General features: G+C 36.2%; 1 protein-coding gene across 6 annotated transcripts in view; it reads left to right on the top strand.

Annotated features, from left to right (window-relative positions):
* The window catches only part of SNTG1 (syntrophin gamma 1), a 478642-nt gene that overhangs the window by 449918 nt on the left and 6239 nt on the right, over nt 1-22485 (top strand). For all 6 annotated transcript variants that reach the window (XM_082433011.1, XM_082433012.1, XM_082433013.1 and 3 more), the window contains one exon: nt 10371-10481. In XM_082433011.1, coding sequence (XP_082289137.1) covers nt 10371-10481 — 111 coding nt within the window. The remainder of the gene's footprint in view (nt 1-10370; nt 10482-22485) is intronic.

Below are 22485 nucleotides of genomic sequence, written 5' to 3' on the forward strand. Positions count from 1 at the left end.
GTGGCTTGGATAAGTTGAAGGACACTAATTTTGAGGATCTTTGGTCTACTGTTTTTGCCAAGGACATATGACCTTCATGTACACACACAGTTCACAATATGTTTAATTTGACTTTTTCTAGAATGCATTTATATAGTTACAACATAATGATAATATAAATTCCATGGGTTAAACTTCTAAAAATAGAATTAGACCTTCATTTTTGATTATGTTTATTATTCAATAATATTTCAACTCTTTCCTATCAAAGGTAGTTGTTAAAAATCCAAAAGGAAAGTTCGAGAATATAAAAATGAGTATTTTCTTGATGCATCTCCTACATAAGTAGCACTCAACACACGTGTCTTTCCCTCCAGTCCTCCTGGGTCTCTGCTTCATAGAGGTCCCTGTTCTCACGGCGCCTGCTGGAGAGGATGGACGCTAAAGGGGTCATCTGAGGTTTACTGGTTCTTAGCAAAGGGAGTTGCTCGGGGTGGCCTGGAAGCGTGTAACTAGGGGAAGGAGCCCCGGGCGGTACTCAGAGGAAACTGCCTTTCTCCTCGGAATCCGTAATCACGGTCGGCTGACCCGGCAGGGGGTGGGGGTGGGGGTGGAGGTGGGGTGGGGGGTGGGGTGGGGGGGTGGGGGGTCTGAGCAGCCAGGGTGACAGCGCTGGCAGGACCAGGAGAGGGGCCGTGTCCAGAATGAAGCAGGCAGCACCGGATAGCAGGGGCCTTGGTCTTGGTGGCCGATGCGGCCGCAGCATTGCCGGGTGACACACAGTGACAACCCCCCCGCCTTAGAGCAGTGAGTACTTACTTCTCACGTGGCGGTTCCCTCAAGCTTCGTCACCTGGCTCTGCTCCCCTTACTCCTGATTCCTGTGGAGCCAGGAGGTCAGCCCGGCACGTCCTTTTCTTGCCGGTGACACAGGCAGGACAGAGCAAGCCTTACCTGCAGTCCTTCTTCATGTGCCCCTGCTGCTAGGACATCTACAGGCTCCCACTGGTCACAGCAGGTCGCATGGCTGAGGCCACACCAAGTCAGAGGGCAGAGCGCCTGGTCCACGGTGGCAGAGCAGAGATCTGGGGTGATGAACAAGCCACAGCGCCGAGGGCCACCAAAGCCGCCAAGACCTGATGGCAGAAGCATGATGCCGTCTGTGATGGCTTTGGCGCCTTGGGAAAGATGCTTCGGAGGGGAGAAGAGTGGGGGAGGGGGAGGGGAGGTTATTGGGCGTGTGGCTTAGACCTGGGAGCTTGCAGAGCTGTAGGGACCTGGGTAACAACGCGGACGAGGCGCCCTCAGCCGGGCTTGGAGAGGAGGGAACACATATGACACCGGAGCTTCTGACCTGAGCAGCCCTGGGGAATTATTCTCCTGAAAGTAGCCACAGAGACGTCATTGGGTAGTTACTCTGTTTAAGGATCGGGCTCACTTTTCTAATACTGTGTGTCTCGGTGACTTTTCTAAGTTTCTTGGAAAAACCCCTTCCAGTGGCGTGTGCTCTAGCACAGGACCCAGGTATTATAAAGAGACAACATGTATCGTGGCCTTAATGCCCGGGTGCATTTCTGGAAGCTGGTCCCTGCACCGCGCAGCCTCAGGACGGCCACTGCCCCGGGACACTTCTTGGTCTGGAACACAAACAAATTTCTGGCAGGCAGGTGTCACCAGGTAACCGAGATAGGAAATTATTCCATGTTCACTGGGTAAACAGAATTTAGGCTCCACTGGGACCCCCGACATGGGACCCGTCCTCTGCAGACCACTCAGGCCCTGGACATACAGGGGCCCTCACCCACCCTGAGTGACTCAGACTCTCCTCCTCAACCGCTTTTTAACCAAATCAGGATGATTCGACACGGAAAGACCATGCATCCCAAGGTAATTTGTTATATGTTGCTAATTTAATGAACATAATAGTTTTCAAGTGATGCCTTTTACATGTGAGTCAATTTCTAGAAAAATAGATTTCTTTGAATTGGGGAATTTTTTCTTATACTTAGGGGGAAAAGGAAAATGATTGACTCACAGTAATAAAGTTCATAATTAAATTTTAGAAATCAAATAGTCAAAGTGAAGAATTGGCACTGCCTCAAAAATGAAATGTGCCGGAGCTTATGTGTTAATTTAGCAGTTATTTAATAAACTCCTTAATCTCTGTCAGTGGAACAGCCTTCAGACAACCTGGAGGAGAATAAAGCAGTGATGGCTTATTATGTTGTACAGGTGTATTGACTTAGATGTAGCTATCCCAGTAAACTCATTTCCTTTTCTCTCTAGAGCTGTTACTCTCCACTGAGCTGGCAAAGCTGTGTGCATATGTTAAAAAGAAATCACTAGAAAAGAGCTGATTTCTATAGAGAATCGATAATATGAGCTATAAGTGTGGCTAAATTTTATCACGTTGCCAGAAAAAAGCAACAACAATAAACAAAACAAAAACAAAACCCTAAGGATCCAAGAAATTTATACGAGAAAAACCAAATTTTCTTGCCAGTCTTTATTACACAGACAGCATGTAAAGTTTCTCAAAATAAAATTAGTATGTTACGAATAACAAATAGCACACCACATCCAGCAGCGTGTGGAAACATGTTAGTACCTCTTTCTCCACATGTATTTTGGTTATTCTAAACTTTACATAGATATGATTACAAGAAGTACTCTGTATAATCAACCCACCAGGTTGATGGGTTTAAGCTCTTACAAAATAACACACAAGGTCTGCATTTTAGAAACACTTTTCTTCTGTTTTTTTTTTTTTTTCTTTCCTGTTTGAGTGATTCCAAATAAATTGTCGAAGTGAACATCTGTATACCCCTCTGTGAATGTTCCATATATTTGATGAAAATATTTATACATATAGACATATCATATAGGGATAGTGTAGAGTCCATTTGGGGGGAATAAATTGAAATGAAATATGTTTGATCAGGAAGTTTCATCCAGTCTTTAGGCCCCTGGCCTGAGGACGGTAAGTTTCGGTTCTGTTAACTGGAGCTCAGAACGCGCCTGGATCCCTCAGGCTGCGTCCTGAACACGTCTCAGCACAGGGTCCGCCCCGGAGCTGGCTGTCTTCCTGATTCTGACTTCTCTGCGTTCCTCTCTCCGTTACCAGAAGGAATCTGAATTGAGTTCTGTACCCGGGCCTCTTCCTCAACAGCTGCCCTTGAGTAAATCTGGAAGGTGCACCCTAACCGAGGTAGGGCCACCCCTTCTCATCTGGTTACTGCAGCATCGGCCAAACCTGCCTTCTTGATGTAAATACTTATTGCCCACACTCTTTCTATGCATTGTCTGTGTGCAGACACGAGGAACACAGAAAAGGGTACACTCCCTTCTCTCAAGATGTCCACAGTCTAGTAAAAGAGACACATCTGGAACTGGGGGCCTTCAGGAAGTCTGCGAGAAGCCAAAGCATTACAAAGACGTAGATACCTGCCCTTCTGTCCCCGTTCCCAGCCACTGCCAGATTAATGATGCTTCTAAAATGTAAATTCGACCATGTCATCAGTCTCCCTTGTTACATTACCTTAGTGGCTTCCTACTGCCTTTATGACGACATCTATCAACACAGGATAGAAGCCTCTCAGGGTTCTGGTCTCTGTCTGGATTTGGCATCATCTCCTGTGTCTCCCAGCTTTTGGGGATCCACCCGTACCCCATGCTTTCCCACATGACACCTCCACAGCTTACATTCACCTTGAGAGCAGATCTGCCTCCAGAAATCCTTCCCTCACAAACTCAGGGGAGGCCTAGACACCCCCTGGTGCAGCACTGATCATCACGCATTACAGCTGAGATTGGTGGAGATATTGCTCTAATCCAGACTCAAGCACCGTTCAAGGACACAGAATCAATTCAATGACTAGTAAGGAATATATTGATGAATATGATAGTGCCAAGGAAATAAGTGAAAGCCATGAGCTTTCATCTAATTCTGTTTTCTTTTCATATTTCTATTTTTCTCCCTTTATTCATCATTACCATTCACATTTATAAGATTTACAAAATTACTGTACAGTTGATGTACTAGTTTTAGTAAAAATGTAATTAATAAAGTTCAAAAACATAATCAATTAGGATACATTTCACATGAACGAAGAACAAATGAGAAGGATAAAGATGTGTAAAGAAAAATATTCTTAAAGAAAAGGTTTGTCATGGTTTTCTACTAAATATGACTCCTAACCCACCCACAGAAAAAAAGGAAGGAAGAGGAGGGGCTTACGGGACCCTGGCGTTCTAACATGTGCTGTTAATTCATTTCCGTGGGGAGGGGAGGGTGGAAGGCAGCAGAGGGGGTGTGTACCTGGGCTGCGTGCAAAGTCGAAGCGGGAGGCAAAGCAGAAAGAGGGCTTTGAGGGCAGATTTGATTTTCTGCCTAACCAGGAGACCCATCAAGACAATCTGCAGCAGAAAAAGAAAAAGCATGCTTGTGGTTATTGCTGGGCAAACATTAGTTAACTGTCAAATACCAGGTGATTGGTGTTGCAGGGAGATTAAAAATAGATTCTGCCTCCAAAGCAATTTTGTTGTAATTTTCAACGTGTTCTGTGTAATAAGTTGTAATCCATATAGATTGTGCTTTCTGGTGTGTTTGTCCCCTATGTTGCAAAATAGCCTTAGATTCCTCAGAAGATAGATGACATAGAGCTTAAATTACCTTCATATGTAGACGTTATTTCATTTTCCGGAAGAGGAATTTTTCTGTGGGGCAAGAGAAATTAGGCTCTGCCCACAGTGACCCGATAAAGAGACGGATAAATGTATTAGAGGTTTTTTTTAAATTATTATTCTACTCTAGAGTTTTTCGTGTTTTATTTTATTTTATTTTATTTTTGGCTGTGTTGGGTCTTCGTTGCTGCACGCAGGCTTTCTCTAGTTGTGGCGAGCGGGGGCTACTCTTCGTTGCGGTGCACAGGCTTCTCATTGCGGTGGCTTCTCTTGTTGCGGAGCACAGGCTCTAGGCACGTGGGCTCAGTAGTTGTGGCACATGAGCTCAGTAGCTGTGGCTCGCGGGCTCTAGAGCGCAGGCTCAGTAGTTGTGGCACATGGGCTTAGTTGCTCCACGGCATGTGGGATCTTCCGGGACCAGGGCTTGAACCAGTGTCCCCTGCATTGGCAGGCGGATTCTTAACCACTGCACCACCAGGGAAGCCCTAGAGATTGTTTTGCCTATTTTTGTTCAGCATGTAAGTTTTTCATCTCATTTGTGCAGCTTCACTTTCCATTTATAGACATACAATTGATGAAGTATATTTTTGAATAGTCTGCATCTAAGGAACACTTGATATCATACAAACACTTGATTCATTTGCTAACCTGAGTCCCTCAGTTGCAGCCCGCTCTGCCACCCGTCTCTGGGGGATTACAGCCGGCTCGGAAAGTCTCTGTGGTAAATGTCGAAAATATGGAGGAAGTGAAAGCTTTTTCTTTTCCCTTCCCACTGAAGTTCTCTAGATCACTGGCATTTCTAAACTTTAAGCCAATTCTAACCATGAATCTTAAAGAAATGGATAGCTTATGGGACACTTTTTACTTGTAGAGAGAGAGTGAAAAAAGCTTAAAATAGCAACAGTATTGTAAAGAAGAAGAAATGATGACTCAGAACAGACTATGCTTGAGAAAATCAGTAAATCACTTTCCTGAGTTTCGTGTCTTGTACCAAATGGGGCTCTGAGTCTGTCCTCTATTTTAAGGATCTTTCAGGCTATTTGCAATGGAAGTTCAATTATAATCATGCTCAATCAATGGGTCTTTGATGTTTGCTTAGGCAAATAATTGTAGAAAACCAAAGAAGCAGGTTGGGCTAAAAGAAAAATAGGAACCATGGAGCATGGTCGACTTGGGTTTGACTCCCACTTAATAGTTGTGAAATACTATGAATGTATGTGATGTTTCCTTAATTGCATCCTCTGGAAAGTGGCAGTACCCTAGCTATTGCAGAGATTAGTGGGAGGATGTGAAAGGGTCTAGACCAGTGTTAAACTCACTGTAAGAAAGATGACATTCAACTGAAGGACAGCAGTGGACACATGGAACGGTTCACAGGCCCTGAGTGAAGTCCATGTGGTCGCCCATAAATGACTCAAGGTCAGGAATGAGGGATGGATTCCATACTATGTGCCTCATGATCGTCACATGAATATTCTGCTTGATAATATTTTAGCATTTCATCTTCAATCATACATGGATTAATCACTGTTTGTAAGCATAGTTTATAAAGATTTCTCACTGGTTTAAGAATGATGGCCTTAAATTATAAAACCCAAATGGCATTGAATCCAAAGGTTTTAGCATTTATCTGTTTGCCTGCATTATTTTCTTTTATTTTTTCCAAAATTGTTACAGCCTGCAGTAATTTAAAGAAAGCATATCTATTATGAAGAGTAGTTCAGAGGCAAATGATCCTTTTGCAGAATTTTTTTTTGTAGTCTTTAATTGTGAGAGCACTTTGGGTGATAAACTTTTACTGTATATTTTCCTATTACCCACTATGTTTCTTAGCCATCTTCAGCGACTTTATTACAACTACATTATTGAAAATGCTGGGACTCATTGCGTTGTTCTTCACACGTACAACATCTTTGCTTGCATATTTTAGTCACTTAAAAATATTTAAAGACATCTTCAAAATGCCAGGTACATTTTAAATTTTTCATTTCATAAAGTCGTTCAGACAGTATGTTGAGTTGAACACTGTTTCTGACTGTCAAAAATTAACAAAAAAAAGTTTTAATAAATACCATTAGTAAGGTATTTTGGCTCCATTATTACTAAAATCCATTAGATATTTTATTTTATAGGGAATTTTTTTTTATAATTTCTTGAAATCTATTCCATGGGAAAAGCCAGCTGAACAAAGTTAAATGAGTTTCTTTTTCTGAAAATATCCTCAGACTTTATGAGCTAATGAACTTCAGCAAATGTATTTGACCAGGAGCTAGCAGAGCAATCATCTATGGAAAGACTTGAGGAAATGAGAATCTGGCCTGTGACCATTTATTCTGAAGGCTTTGGGTGGAATTCTAGATTTCAAAAATACTCAGAAATGTTTTCATACATTGCTATTAGTTTTTTTATTTGTTTGTTTTCTTTTTTTCCCTCCTTTTGGACTTGCTCTCCATCAAGTTCAACAAATTAAGATTACCACTGGTTGCAGGAATTTTCCAATCCAAAACCAAGGCCCTTTGGTTAAAGTTATGTAGAGAGGGCAGAGACCACTGGGCTTGCAAAGTTCAGGAGATATTATGGACTATTTGCTTACATCATGTCCCTTCTACTGTTAGAAATTTCACAGCACTTTATAAGTTCTCATGTTAGTATAAGTTTTCTGGCATATTCACCCAAATCAATGCAAGTACACTTTAGCTGCATACGTTTCTTAATTTAGGAAAATACTGATATTACCGTAACACTGTGCTCTACCAACAGTACAAATTCATATTATTGTTGCAGTAACAAATAACATATCCAATGCTGAAGTTTTTAACTGAATTTATGGTAGCATTCAGAGTAAGAGATATTTCAATTTTGACATAATGAAATTTCTGAAGTTTTACTTTGATTCCAAAAATTGAATGGAAAAGAAGTTAAAGTTAACTGATTTTCTAATTGAAAGATTGATAGACAAATGACATCATTTAATCGTGAAGTTCTTCTGCTAATAGAGACAAATCAATATCAATAGCTTCATTTTGATACATGAACAAGAAAACTTGAAGTCCAAAATTTGATTTAGAAAGGGAGTCATCTGATCTACATAAAAATTTATGCTTAAAGGATATTTTAAATGTACTTATCTAAATATATTACAACAACGTTATGGCAACAGAAATAGAATGGTATAAGAATAGTGGTGTCCACTCATCTTTTTCAGCATTGATATTCTTAACGTAGTTGCCATAATGTTTATCAGAATCTTAAAAACAAAATACAAGTATAAGGACTAGGGTTTCCAAAGATTCTTGAATTAAGCCAATTTTTATACCTGTGTAACTTTTACTGATTATATTTTCAGATTCAGATTCCTCCAAATTGGTCTTAATGAATTCATGGCATGTTAAGTCACACAGTTTACCTAGACGGTTCTAAGTCTCACTAGTTTACTGAGTTACCTCTTAACTGACAAATCTTTCAGCCCATCATTAGATTCATTAAGTACTTTATTCATTTTTGGAGCGATCTACTCACAGCCGAGGACCCATGCTCCGTATTCGGAAAAGTCTCCAGGCTTCCTTCACATATCTGCCTCATCCACATTCTTAATTTTGTTACTCTTTATTTAAAATAATGAGCTTTAACAGCTGTTAAAGTCTGGCCTTTGGAAAGGTCAGCTAGTTGAAATAGCAAATTCCTGTTTTACTTTTATGACTACCTATGAAATATTATTTCAAATTATAATTATAATTTGAGAATTTGCAACCTTTACTTTTACAGTTAAGCCAAGCTAGACATAAAGTTTCTTGTCCAAAACCACACAGTAGGTTAATGTCAGGACCTGAGCTGCGTATGATAATGTTTTTGGCAGACGTTCCCCTGCAGCCTTCTACAAGCTCCTTTGTTTTAACCAACTTATCTGCTTTCCTGTTCTTATGTCCCCCTTAAAGTCATATTATTGCATTTTCCATGTAAATGACTCTTCCATGACTCTTATGAGCATTATTTTAATGCAAATTGTTCAGAATTTTCATTTTTTTAATATTTATTAATAATAAGGTGTTTAACACTTTATTTTTCGTATATTGTATTTCCTTACAGTTAATTTTTTGAAAGGGAATGTCTGGACCACATAACATCCACATTTTTAAGGCTTTAACATATATTATAATTATTGCCCTAAAGAATTTCACACAGTTGCCAGGAATTTTATACAAATACTTCAAGGTAAACTTGCTAGCTTTAGTTATTTTAATTTTCAGTGATCTTTGCTAATTTAACGTTTGGAAAAAGCGAAGTCATTGTAATATTATCACACTCTTCTTTATTTCTAGTGAGATTGAACATGCTCTCGTATTTATTAGAAATAATAATGGTTTTTCCATTTTCTTCAATGACTTTTCTCTGTAGTATTGTCTTTTCATTTATTAGGTTGTTAGGATTTTCCTTATACTTTACCGTATTTCCCGCTACATTGCCACTGTTTGTTGTTTTTCTTTCACCCTAACCCTAATTGTACATATGAATATATAATTTCTTATTAGTCCTAAATCTAGAACTCCCTCTTTTCAAAAGTTACTAAATACTCACTTACCTACTACCGTGTAGTTCTCCTGGATTGTTTAAATTATTTCACTTTTTAAAACATAAAGGATTTTATTTAGAGGAAGTTGTGAGATAAAGGATATAACTCTTCTATTTTTCTTCCATAAAGTTAATTGCCCCAGATAATTTTTTTGTTAAAAGATGCTTTATAGTAATAGGCTTAAGGCAAACATTTAAGAGGATTTGTAATGACTGGATATTGCTTCTGTATAGATTGTGTAGCCTCATAGTAAGAACAAAAGCAAAGACATCTACTTATACAGAGACTAATATCTTCAGAAAACTGACCGTGTCTTTTTTATCTTAATATATAATAAAATGCTTAATATAAGAGCATAAATGTTTGGTGAATAAATAAATGAAAAATGAGCAGTATTCTGTATAAATTCATTATGCCTCATTATTATATATTACTGAGAATTTCCTCATCCTTATTTTTAAGGACTTTATGATTTTGCTATTTTATTATACTTTTAAAAGTGTAAACTTTTTAAATTAGCATGTAGATTTCATACTGTCTAAACCTGCTGCCACATTGGAAGATGGCTTTTAGCCTCATGATCTTCTAGACCGAGGCCCCGCGGATGGACGGGGCTGGTCCCATGAGATGCTCGTGCTGGTTTGTCTCATGAGGGCACCATGGAAGCTTCCATCGTGATCAGTTACTCAGGCTGACCTTTCATCTTGACAAAGACACGGGTTATTAGTTTGCGCTTCAAGAGAAAGTTCTACAGCATTATCAGTTGAAAATCACCTTATCACTTCTATGGATGAAAAACAAAGAAATGGAGAATAGGTGTTTTTGCTGATTCACTGGCATGGACTTATGCTTTAAGTGAGTTTGTTTCTATTTCATGATAATGTAAAACCAGATACACAAATTGATTTATTCATATATTTGTTTAAAATGACTATTTCATGGGAACCAAAGTTATTTCAGGAAATTAAAGGATATATTGAATACTAAGCCTTTGATAAGTATATTTTCATTTACTTTTTAATACTGGGATATAGGACTAACTAAATATGATTACCTTTTACCAGTTAAAAGAACAATTTCTTGGTTTGAATATAGATATGAGTTACATTGACTTGCCTATGTTTTTTTTTTCCCTTTAGGCAGTACTTTGGAGGTATAAGTTTTCTCAGCTTAAAGGTTCTTCAGATGACGGCAAGAGCAAAATCAAATTTTTGTTTCAGAATCCAGATACTAAACAGATTGAAGCAAAGGTAAACTGAAACTCGTTACAAAAACCACCTCTAGCTACATTAATGCCATTAAGAAAGAAAAGGGAGAAAATTTAGGAAACCCAAATGTGCGAAAACACACGTTCTCTGTTTTTACCTTGGAATGTACTGCATGTCCAAAAGAATAAATTCACTTAAAGATTTTAATGGCACATTTTCACTGAAACGCATACCTTAAAATAAATTACACACAACAAGTTGCATTTCTTAGTTTTAATTCCCTACGAACTGTATTTGTGTCACACTAAAATAATATTCTGGGAACTAAAACAGTCCCCGTCTTGATGTTTTCATTCACATTCTAAATAATAATTTAAAATATTCTGACTCTAGTTTATCATTATTTATTCCCTCTTCAGATATGAACACAAATCCCTAAAGAAAAATATTTTTTTAATCAATTTATGTTTTCCCCATATTATTCTATGTTAAATAAAATGAATAAATGAATGATTTTTTTGCTTTGCTCCATGCAAATTTTCAGTATTCTGAAATTTATTAACTATGTTGTTTTAACTCATCAGAAAGTTTCACTACTTTTATGCTTATGAATGTATATTTGTAAATATTCAAACTCTGAGTGATTTCCTTTACCCTTCTGTGAAATTCACAACAACAGTCTTTGGGTTAGAATGAGTTATAAATATATTATTTCAGTGGGGAAGAAAGAATAAATAACAAATACCAAAGTGAAAAATCAATTCTATGGAAATGAAAACTGAGACATAAATTTTCAACTCTGGATTAAATTCACCATAATTCTGTTACATTCCTATCTGTATTAAATCCAGGGGGAGTCTTGGCCTGACATTCAGAGCCTTTCGAGGACCGAGCCCACCCGACTCTCCCATCCGCGTCTCTTGTGGCCCTGCTGTGTCCAGACCAGAGGCCCTCATTCTCCCTTTAACAAGACGATGCCTTTCTGGCCTTATACATCTGCTCATGCTTTTGTCTGGATATTTCTCCTTAGTCCCCTCAGGTCTTGATCTGACTCTCTCTACGATTACCCACCCCTGCCTTATGTTTGTCTCTGACTGCTCCTGGGCTGCAGGCTGTTTAAGGGGGGCTGTGCAAGCAGCTCCTTTCTGCTGACTCTCTGTCCTCCTGCGTTTCTTTAAAGCTTCCCTGTTCCAAGTGGGCTTGCCTTATATTTGTCTCACATCAGTGTGGACAGAGGCCTGGGTAACTTCACCCGCTCCATCCATTTGCTTGTCTCCTAATTCTCACATCTACACCCCATCACAGCCCATCCCTAAGCGCAGACCCTTCTATGGGGCTACGGCACCTCTGCTTTCCCCTCCGGCTGCCATGCGTGGATCGCTACTCCGTGTCACTTGCACGGCTCTTTAAACTGGTTCTTAGTGTTACTATAAACAGTGCATTACTATTGTCCCAAAGTATGTAGCTTTAGCTTTTGGTGGATTTCCCAGTCTTTCACACCCAGGACACATCCTAATACGGGTGAACGGTGTTAATGTTGTCAGTTCTGTACTCCTGTGGCGAACGTGGAGTGTCAACCACTAGTTGATAAGTTTGATTTGGTAAGTTCCTTCTCTTCTGATATTTTCAGTGTGCTAACAAATCCTTAGTTGACAACATGAAGCAAAAAAGATAAATGTAGCGAAATGACTACTAACTGTAGTATTTAGGCTTCAGTTTAACGTGATGCATATTATACATGCACCTAATTGTACTTCCTTAACTTTTCTAGTCATTAGTTGTCTGCCAGCTTCTAAATACTACTTTTTCTGTTTATAATGTTTTAAGCAATATTTCATAAACTCATTTAATAAGAAATCGTTTCAGAAGATATTTATTGAATGCTTTTCTTGAATTTAGAGGCAGTGATTTTTTTTTTAACATCTTTATTGGAGTATAGTTGCTTTACAATGGTGTGTTAGTTTCTGCTGTATAACAAAGTGAATCAGCTACATGTATACATATATCAAGGCAGTGATTTTTAAATAGTGAAAAGAGCGGCAGTGATTTTTAAATAGTGAAAAGAGCAGTCTTAAAACCAGTGGGAGAATCTGACCATTGGTGAGTTGCCAAACTTCTTTAAAGTCACCATCTCCTTCTATAAAATGAGAGAGAGTAACACCTCCGTGGGTAACACTGAAAGCACCAAATTAAATATGGAGACTGTTTAACAAGTGACACTCGCCAGTCAGAACAGTGGCCAGCTGTATAGAATTGTTTAGCTGTACTGGTGTGTATCACCTCTGCAAATATCATAGAAATTATATTAGATTAAAACTAGTACAAGTGCTAGCTATGCTATAACCTTTATAACTGCAATTTGTGAGCAGTAGTCAAAAGGACCATCACAGGAGGAAAGCAAGGGGAATGCCAGCGTGTATCACATCACAGGACTCATGGGACCATCTATCGTAAGCATGGCTTATGGTTGAAATTGATGTCATTTGAGAATTCAACGTTTTCTCTGTTTAGGGCAGCACTTTTTTTTTTTAATGAGAGAGTAGGCAACGTGATACAGTGGGAAGAAAATTAGGATCAGGTAACCCTTGAGTAAAAAAAAAAAATCTCATCTTTACCATTTCCTGGCTGTATTCCCAGGGGCAATTCATCACCAAATTATGACTGCTACCTTGCAGGGAAAGTGTAAGGAATAAATACCCCTGGTACCTGGCATATGGAAGACACTTGATAAATCACTGATGAATGATTTCATCTTTAAAGAATGTAGCATAACAACAAAGGAAGTATTAAAAAAAATAGCAGTATTATTATTAGGAGAGAAGTTAGTAAAGGTGATTACTTAACATATATAGACTGTTTGTCCTTCCCACATTTAAGAAATTCAAGTTTATAACCATAACCCAAATTTGTGTCATTTTTCACATGCTTTGGACAGTTTCTGTGTTTTGTTCATTTCTATTAATTTTTAAAATTTTAATGTGGGAAATTTGGCCTGTGTCCCCGTCTCCAAGTCGGGGACAGGAGCTTCTCCTGTATATTATATAATAACACTCCTCTTAATTTATGTATGTTGTAACATTGGTGTCCACTCTGTGTGGTCATTGTTCAGTAGCGTGCCTTCTTCACTAGATCAAGAACTTGTAAGCACAAGGAGTGTGTCTTACAACATACAATCCTAAGGCTTAACCTGATGCTTGCCTGGGATCAGGCAAGTAATAACTGTCTGTGTTTCACTTCATTTAATATGTCCTGGTACATTATTGAGTCACTCTCCCCAATCTCTTTTGCATTTAGGCAAACAAAATTAGGTAGTCATAATCTGAATGGATGGATGTTGGGAGATAGGGAGAAGTATCTGGAATTTACTCTGTGTAGCAGTGTGCTGAATCGTTTATTCTGATTAACTATTATTTCCTTTCGTTCATTTTTTTTAAATCTTGGTTTTATTTATACATTCCTTCAACATAAGTAAAATGCTGTAGAAATATTTATTTTAAAACATGTTAGAAAAATGTCTTCTGGGAAAAGTAAACACAGTTACCAAGGCATCAGAAACAAACCTAAAGCCATGTGGACGTAAAAGGGTTTGTGAACTCTTCCAGCTCACAGGAAGTTATAAAACTAGAAGATGTTCCGTGTACCCTTCGTCCAGTTTCCCCCAGTGGGTAAACCTTATGTAACTATAGTATAATATAAAAAGCAGGAATTTTAACATTGACGCAATATGTGTATATTTCACGTCAGGTATAGCATGTGTAAATTTGTGCGCCCATATCCACCATCAAATACACAACCAAATACACAACCATCTTCCTCATGCTGCCCTTTATACACACCCCTCACTCCCACCATTCCTAGTTCCTAGAAACCACTAATCTGTTTTTCATTTCTATAATTTTGTCATTTTGAGAATATTGTATAGATTAAACGTACACTATGTGAAATTCTGAGATGGGCTTTTTCCATCGAGCATAATGCCCTATGTATGCATATTGATCATTTGTTCCTTTTCATTGCTGAGTAGTATTCCATGGTATGGAAGATGGAATATGGACCTCGTTTTGTTTAACCATTTATCTGTTGAGGGACATTTGACTGCAGTGTTTAGTTATTGCTGCTATGAATAATAGAGTACACGCTTCTAAGTAGACGTGACAGTTCATTTCTCTGGGATAAATGCCCAGGAGGGCAGTTGCTCAGTCATATGGAAAATGTTTATTTAGTTTTAAGGAAAACGTCAAATTGCTTTTCAAAGTAGTGGTGACATTTTACATTCCCACCAGCAATGTATGAGAAACCCAGTCTCTCTACATCCTCACCAGCATTTGGAATGGTCACTACTTTTTATTTTAGCAGTTCTCAGCATAGTCTTAATTTGCATTTCCCTAATGGCTAGCAATGATGAATAACATTTTACATGACTATTTTCTCTCTATCTATCTCTATGTTCCCTTTGATGAAATGTCTTTTCCCGTTTTTTGCCTATTTTCGAATTGTATTTTGTGATTTGTTTTACTTAGAGTTTTATGAGTTACTACGTATTTTGTATATGAGGATTTGTTAGATGTGTTGTTTGCAAATATTTTCTTCCATTTTGTAAGTTATCTTTCATCTTTTTAACAGAGTATCTTGCAGAGAAATTAAAAAATTTTTACAAACCCAATTTATCAGCTCTTTCTCTTAAAAATTATAATTTTGGTGTCATGTCAAAAATTCTTCAGCACGTCACAGGTGCCAAAGGTTTTCTCCTATGCTATTTTCAAAATGTCTTATAAGCTTGCCATTTACAGTTAAATATATGACACATCTTAGTTCATTTTTTTCCTGTAAGTTGTGGGGTTTAGCTGACCTTCTCTGTTTTGCCTGTGGTTATCCAGTTACAACAGTATCATTTGTGTAAAGACCATTCTTCTTCTACTGAATTATTTTAGCAGCTTCATCGAAAATTACTGGTCCTACCTCTGTGGTGCTGTTTCTTGCATCTATCTCTTTGCCAGTATTATACATTCTTGGATACAGTAGCTATATAGTAATCCTTGAAATGGATGATTCTGTCCACTTTACTGTTATTTTTCAGAATGTGTTAGCTGTTCTAGTTGCTTTGTATTTCCACAGACATTTTACAATTACCTTCTCTATATCTATGAATAATGTCACTGCCCCTTCGGTAGGGATGGCATAACCTATATATCAATTTCAGGAGAATTGACATCTTTACTATGTTGATTACTTAAAGCAATGAAAACAGAATATTTTTCTATTTTCTGACCTTTTCATTTATTTCTTCAGTATTGTGTAGTTTTCATCATATAAATCCTATGCATGTTTTGTTAGATTGGCATTGAGGTAAATCATTTCTTCTTTTTTTGAGGGAATGTAAATGATATTTTGAAATTTTTATTTTTCAAATATTAATGCTACTATGTAGCAATATAATTAATGTTTATATATTTACATTGCATCCTGAATCCTGTATATATATATATATATATATATATATATATATATATACGCACACACACACACACACACACACGTATATATATATATATATATATATATATATATATATATATATGCACTTAGTTCTAGGCCTTTTGTTTCTATTTTTGATTTTTAAAGTTCTTTGCATTTATTTACACAGATTATTAAGACATATGCAAATCAGGATAGATATGTTCCTTTTTTCAGATCCGTATCACATTACAATCTTTTTCTTGCCTATTTTGTTGCCTAAAAATTTAAATACCATATTGAATACCAGTGGTGAGTGCAAACATTCTTCATTTGTTCCTTATTTTAGGGGAAAGTCATTTAGCTTTTCACCATTAAGTATGATGTTAAATTTAGCAGTCTAATAGAAATTTTTTTCTCAGGTTGAGTTAGGTCCCCTCTATCTCCATTTTTCTGAAAGTTTTTACTATGAATGGGTATCAATTAATACAACAGTGTCAATTTTCTTGCTTAGCTTGTTAATGTAGTGGTTTCAGGAACAAACCCTACTTAATGATGTGGAATTTTTATATATATTGCTGAATTTTATTTTTCGAAATTTTAAGTATTTTTGCTTTTACATCTATGAGAGATTTGGTCTGTAAGTTCTTTTGTTGTTTTTTGCTTATTTTATTTTTCTTTGTTTGGTACTGTCTTTGCCTGGTTTTGGTATTGGGACAAACTGTCTTTATAAAATGAGTTGAAAATGTTCCTCCTCTTTTACTTTCTGGAAGATATTGTGTACTATTTTTGTTGATTCTTTCTTAAAGGTTTAGTAGAGCTCTCTAGTGGAACCATCTGGGCCAGGAGACTTCATTTTGGGGATTTTTAAAAATTATGAATTTAACTTACTTAGTAAATAGCTATTCAAATTATCTATTCTTATCAGATGATTTGGGGTAATTTTTACTTTCCAAGGTCTTCATTAATTTTATCTAAGTTGTCAAATTTGTGTGTGTAGACTTTTCCATAGTATTTCCTTATTGTCACTTTGAAGTCTGCAGATTCTGTAATGACACCCCTGAGTCATTCCTGATACTAATAATTGATGCCTTCTATCTCTTTTTCTGTCAGGCTTGCTAGAGACTATTCAAAGAACCAGGATTACTTTCTCATTTATTTTCTCTATTGAGTTCTGTGATCAATTTAATGAATTCTGCTCTTATCTTTCTTATTTACTTCTTGTTGGTTGCTTTGGATTTATATTGCTCTTCTTTTTCTGATTTCACACGGTGGGATTTTAAAATTGTTAACTTGAAACTTCCTTGTTTCTAACATAAACATTTAATTCTATAATTTCCTTCTTAGAACTGCATTCACTGCATTCCACAAATTTTGATATATTGTATTTCTGTTTTCATTCAATTCAATGTGTTTTTAATTTCCCTCAAGGCTTCCTCTTTGACAGGTGGATTTTCTTTTTAGAAGTGTGATGTCTATGTTCTAAGTATCTGGGGATTTTTGTTATATTTATAGAATTGATTACTAGTCTGATACAGTTAGAGAACATACTCCATATGATTCCACTTTTTTTTTCTTTTTCTTACAGTCCAAGATATGACCTTATCTCAAATACTATACTTGTATAAGACAAAATAGACTTTAAAACAAAACTTTTCCAAAGATAGAGAAGGGCATTATATAATGAAAAAAAGAGTCAATTCAACAAAAAGTTATAACGATTGTAAATATATATGCATCCAACATCAGAGCACCTAATATATAAAAATATTGACAGATCTGAAGGGAAAAATTGACAGAAACACAACAATAGTAGGAGACTTCAATATCACACTTTCAGTAAATCTAAGAGTTGTATTTTTTGAAAAGAAAAACAAAATTTAAAAACTCTTAGATAAAGAAAAAAGAGATATACTCAAATAAATAAATTCAGAAATGAAAGAGGAGACATTACAATGGATAACACAGAACTAAAAAAGGATACACCAACAAATTGGATAACCAGGAAGAAACTGATAAATTCCTAGAGACCTAAAAACTAAATACTGAATCAAGAAGAAATAGAAAGTCTGAACAGAATAATAACAAACAAGGATTACAAATAGTAAACAAAACTTTCCAAAAAGAAAAGCCCAGGACAGAAATGTTGCATAGATCAACTCTAAAAAACATTCAAATAAGAGTTAATACCAAACTTTCTTAAACCCTTCTAAAATATATAAAACACTCCTAAAATGAAGTTATGAAGCCAGCATCACCCTGATTCCAAATCCAGACAAGGGCAGCATTAGAAAAAAAACTACAGGCCAGTATCCCTGATGAACACTGATACAAAAATCCTTGGTGAAATACTAACAAGTCAAACTTGAAAGCATATTAAAAGAATTATGTAACACATCCAACTGGAATTTATGCCCGGGATATAAGTATGATTCAACATGCAAAAATCGATCAATGTGATACACCACATTAACAGAATAAAAGATAAAAAAAATTTTTCAATAAATGCAGAAAAGCATTTGATAAAATTCAACATCCTTTCATGATGAGAAATCTCAACAAAATAGGTACAGAAGAAACATCCCTCAACACAATAAGGCTATATTTGAAAAACCCACAACTAACATCATAATCAATAGGGAAGAACTGAAACTGTTTCTTCTAAGATCTGGAACAAGGCAAGGATGCCCACTCATGTCACTACTATTCAACATAGTATTGAAAATGCTAGCCAGAGCAATTAGGCAAGAAAAGGAAATAAAAGGCATCCAAATTGGAAAGAAAGAAGTAAAATTATTTCTGTTTGCAGATGACATTATCATATATATATATTCAAAAAACCTAAAGACACCATAAAAATTGTTATAACTAATAAACAAATTTTACAAAGTCATAGGATACAAAATTGACATATAAAAGTCAGTGGCATCGCTATGCACTAACAAGGAACTATCTGAAAGGGAAATTAAGAAAACAATCCCATGCACAATAGCAACAAAAAAGAATAAATTACTTAGGAATTAACTTTAAAAGGTGAAAGACTTGTACAATGAAGTTTATAAAACATAGATGAAGGAAATTTTAAAAGACACAAATAAATGGAAAGACAGCCCATGTTCATGAAATGGAAGAATTAATATTGCTAAAATATCCACATTACCCAAGGTGATCTATAGATTCAGTGAAATACCTATCAATCATAATGATAATTTTTCCAGAAGTAGAAAATATCCTAAATTCATATGGAATTGCAAAAGACCCCAAATAGCTAAAGCAATCTTGAGGAAGAAGAACAAAGCTGGAGGCGTCACACTTCCTAACTTCAAATTGTATTACAAAGCTATAGTAGTCAAAACAGTATGGTACAGGTATAAAGATAGACGTATAGACCAATGGAACAGAATAGAGATTCCAGAAATAAATCCACACATTTATGGTCAACTGATCATTGACAAAGGTTCCAAGAACACACAATTAGAGGACAGTCTCTGTAAAAAATGATGCTGGAAAAACTGGACAGCTACATGCAAAAGAAGGAAATTGGACCACTATCTCACACCATACATAAAAATCAACTTAAAATGGATTAAAGACTTAAATATAATACCTGATACCATAAAACTCCTAAGAGAAAACATAGGGAAAAAACTTCTTGACATTGGTCTTGCCAATAATATTTTGGATATGACTCCAAAAGAATAGGCAACAAAAGCCAAAGTGGGCAAGTGGTACTATATTAAATTAAAAAGCTTTGCATAGCAAAGCAAATAATTTTTAAAAAATAAAAATAAAAAGGCACTCTACAGAATGGGAAAAATTATTATTTGCAAGCCATATATCCAATAATGAGTTAATTTCCAAAATATATAAGGAACTCATACATCTCAATACCAAAATTACAAATAACTCAGTTAAAAATGAGCAAAGGGTCTAAGAGACACTTCTCGAAAAAAGAAACTTAAATAACTAACAAATATACGAGAAGTTGCTCAATGTTTCTAGTTCTCAGGGAAATGCAAATCAAAACCACAATGAGATATCACCTTACACCAATTAGGGCGACTATTATCAAAAGGACAAAGGATAACAATGTTGACAAGGATGTGAAGAAGGGAACCCTTCTGTATTGCTGGCGGGAATGTAAACTGGTACAACTCTTATGGAAAACAGTATGAATATTCCTCAAAATAATTAAATAGGATTGCCACATTATCCAGCAATTCTACTTCTGGGTATATTTCCAAATAAAATGAAATCTGTATCTTGAAAATATATCTGCAACCCCATGTTCATTACAGCACTATTCACAGTAGTCAAGACATGGCAAAAACCCTAAATGTCCTTTAATACATGAATGGATAAAGAAAATAGATCAGCTAGATGGATAGATAGATAGATACATAGATACATAGGGATAGAGGTATATGCATACACATAAAATGGAATATTATTCAACCTTACAGAAAGAGGACATCTTGTTATTTGTGACATGGGTGGAGCTGGAGTATATTATGCTAAGGAAAATAAGCAAGACACAGAAAGAGAAATACTGCGTGATCTCACTTACGTGTAGCATCTGAAATAGTCACGTTCAGAAGCAGAGAGTAGAATGGTGGTTGCCAGGGGGGAGGGGGGAGGGGGAGGGAAATGGAGTGATGTTCGCCCAAGGGAACAAAACTTCAGTTCGATAAGATTAATAGAGAGCTAACATATAATGTGATGATTGTACGTAACAATATTGAATACTTGAAATTTGCAGCGAGGATAGATAGTAAATAAACCACCCCCAACACACACTATAGTAGTTATAGCAGTGATGGTATGTAAATTAACCTGACTGCGGTACACTTTTTACAATGTATACATATATCAGAACATCAAGTCATGCACCTTAAATACATACAGTGTTATATGTCTAAAATATCATAATAAAGTTTACAAAAGAAAACTTGAGCCAATGTTTTAAATATAGACACTTGCAGTGTTTCTTTTCTTTTAAAAATGATTTTAAAAGTGATAAAATGATTTAGCAAATGGACTCAGATCTTGCTATATGTGATAAGTAGACAACTTTAAATAAAACACGCTCTAATAGTACATTAATACATTCCCAGTTACAAGGCAAATACTTTACAACCAGAGTTTATTTAACAAGAGATATTGTTTGTTTGGGGAATATGAGTGTTTGAGTTGCCATATGTATTACAAGATTAAAAGTTCTAAGTAGTGTTTAAAATTTTGGTTGTGAAAAGTCTCAGAAATACTGAAAAAAGACGGGAGTTGGGGGAACATACTTTGTTTTTTGTTTTTGTTGTTGCTTTTGTTGCTTTATGGCTATAGAAGGACAATGGTATAATACAAAAGCCTGTTATATTTTTTTTCTCTGAAAGTAGAAATTCATAAATTCTCACTTCGTTACTCAGAAAGCTTAATAAATTTCCCATCTGTTTTCCAAAGCCTCATTAAACTTCCCAGAACTTTCCTAGTAGAACAGAGGAATGGTTCCCAATTGAAATCATGAGTAATATTGTAGTTATTTGACAACTTATTAAAAAGCTCATTTTACTGTATTGGGTACTTTTTAAAAAGTGCTTAATTTATGTTATTAGCATACGTACTAGTACATCAAGGATTACTACCTTATACTCATAGTTGTCCATAACTAAATTTTCCAGGTAAAAAATACATTTTTTGTTTGCTAGTTTTAACATTTATTATCTTTAGGTGTATCTATTTTTAAATTGTAATTTGATAATATGGCTAGACAATCCCTTGACTTCAAAACAGGCTGCCTTCTAAAAGCATTGTTGTCACTTTATTCATTGAAATTCATGACCATTCCCCCCATGAAAACACTGTTATAATATTTCCTAAACTAGTGTGTACAGCATATTAATCCTAAATTACTGGATTTGAGGTCTGGCAGCCAAGGCAGTACTTTTTGTACAATAAGAGAAGGAAAAAGAAAATTGCTTTTTTATTTAGTGGAACCGTGCAGAGGTTGGAAACATTTCTGAATAGACTTCTTCCCCAAAACCCTTTCCTGCCCCCAATCTCCGTGGCCTCAGAGACTTCAAGGTGCCATAAGAGACCTTCTCGCACAATATAAGGTTTAGTAAGACTTAAATCAGAAATTGAGGATTGAGTTCCAGTAATGCTACTTTCCAGCTATTCTCTATAAATCTTCACTTTCTCATTATAAATTGTGGATAAGTGTCTGCCTAAAAGGGTTGCCCTTGGGACAGTATGTTCCCTGGTTTGAAGGTAAAGACTGAATATATAACACAGTGAATGGAACATTTTGTATGCTCAGTAAGCATCTGTCAAATATCCCACTGAAGAATTCATGATGTGCTGAAATTTGCCTTTTGGAAGAAAATAACCAGTCATCTAAGCAAATTCCTATTTGGCATTTGAGGTCTCATAAATTAGGACGTTTAATATTCACAAAACTGGGCAGGTATTGAGGATGAATGCTCTCCCTCTGCATAAAAGATGAAGGGTCAGCTTCCTACCTATCCTGCTTTTCACAATTTCTGACTCTTTTTGGCATCTGGAACCAAAGGTTTTCTAAAACGCGAAGACCTTTCTG

Source organism: Balaenoptera physalus (assembly GCF_965194825.1).
Source record: "Balaenoptera physalus genome assembly, chromosome: 17".
In the NCBI taxonomy this organism is placed as follows: Eukaryota; Metazoa; Chordata; class Mammalia; order Artiodactyla; family Balaenopteridae; genus Balaenoptera; species Balaenoptera physalus.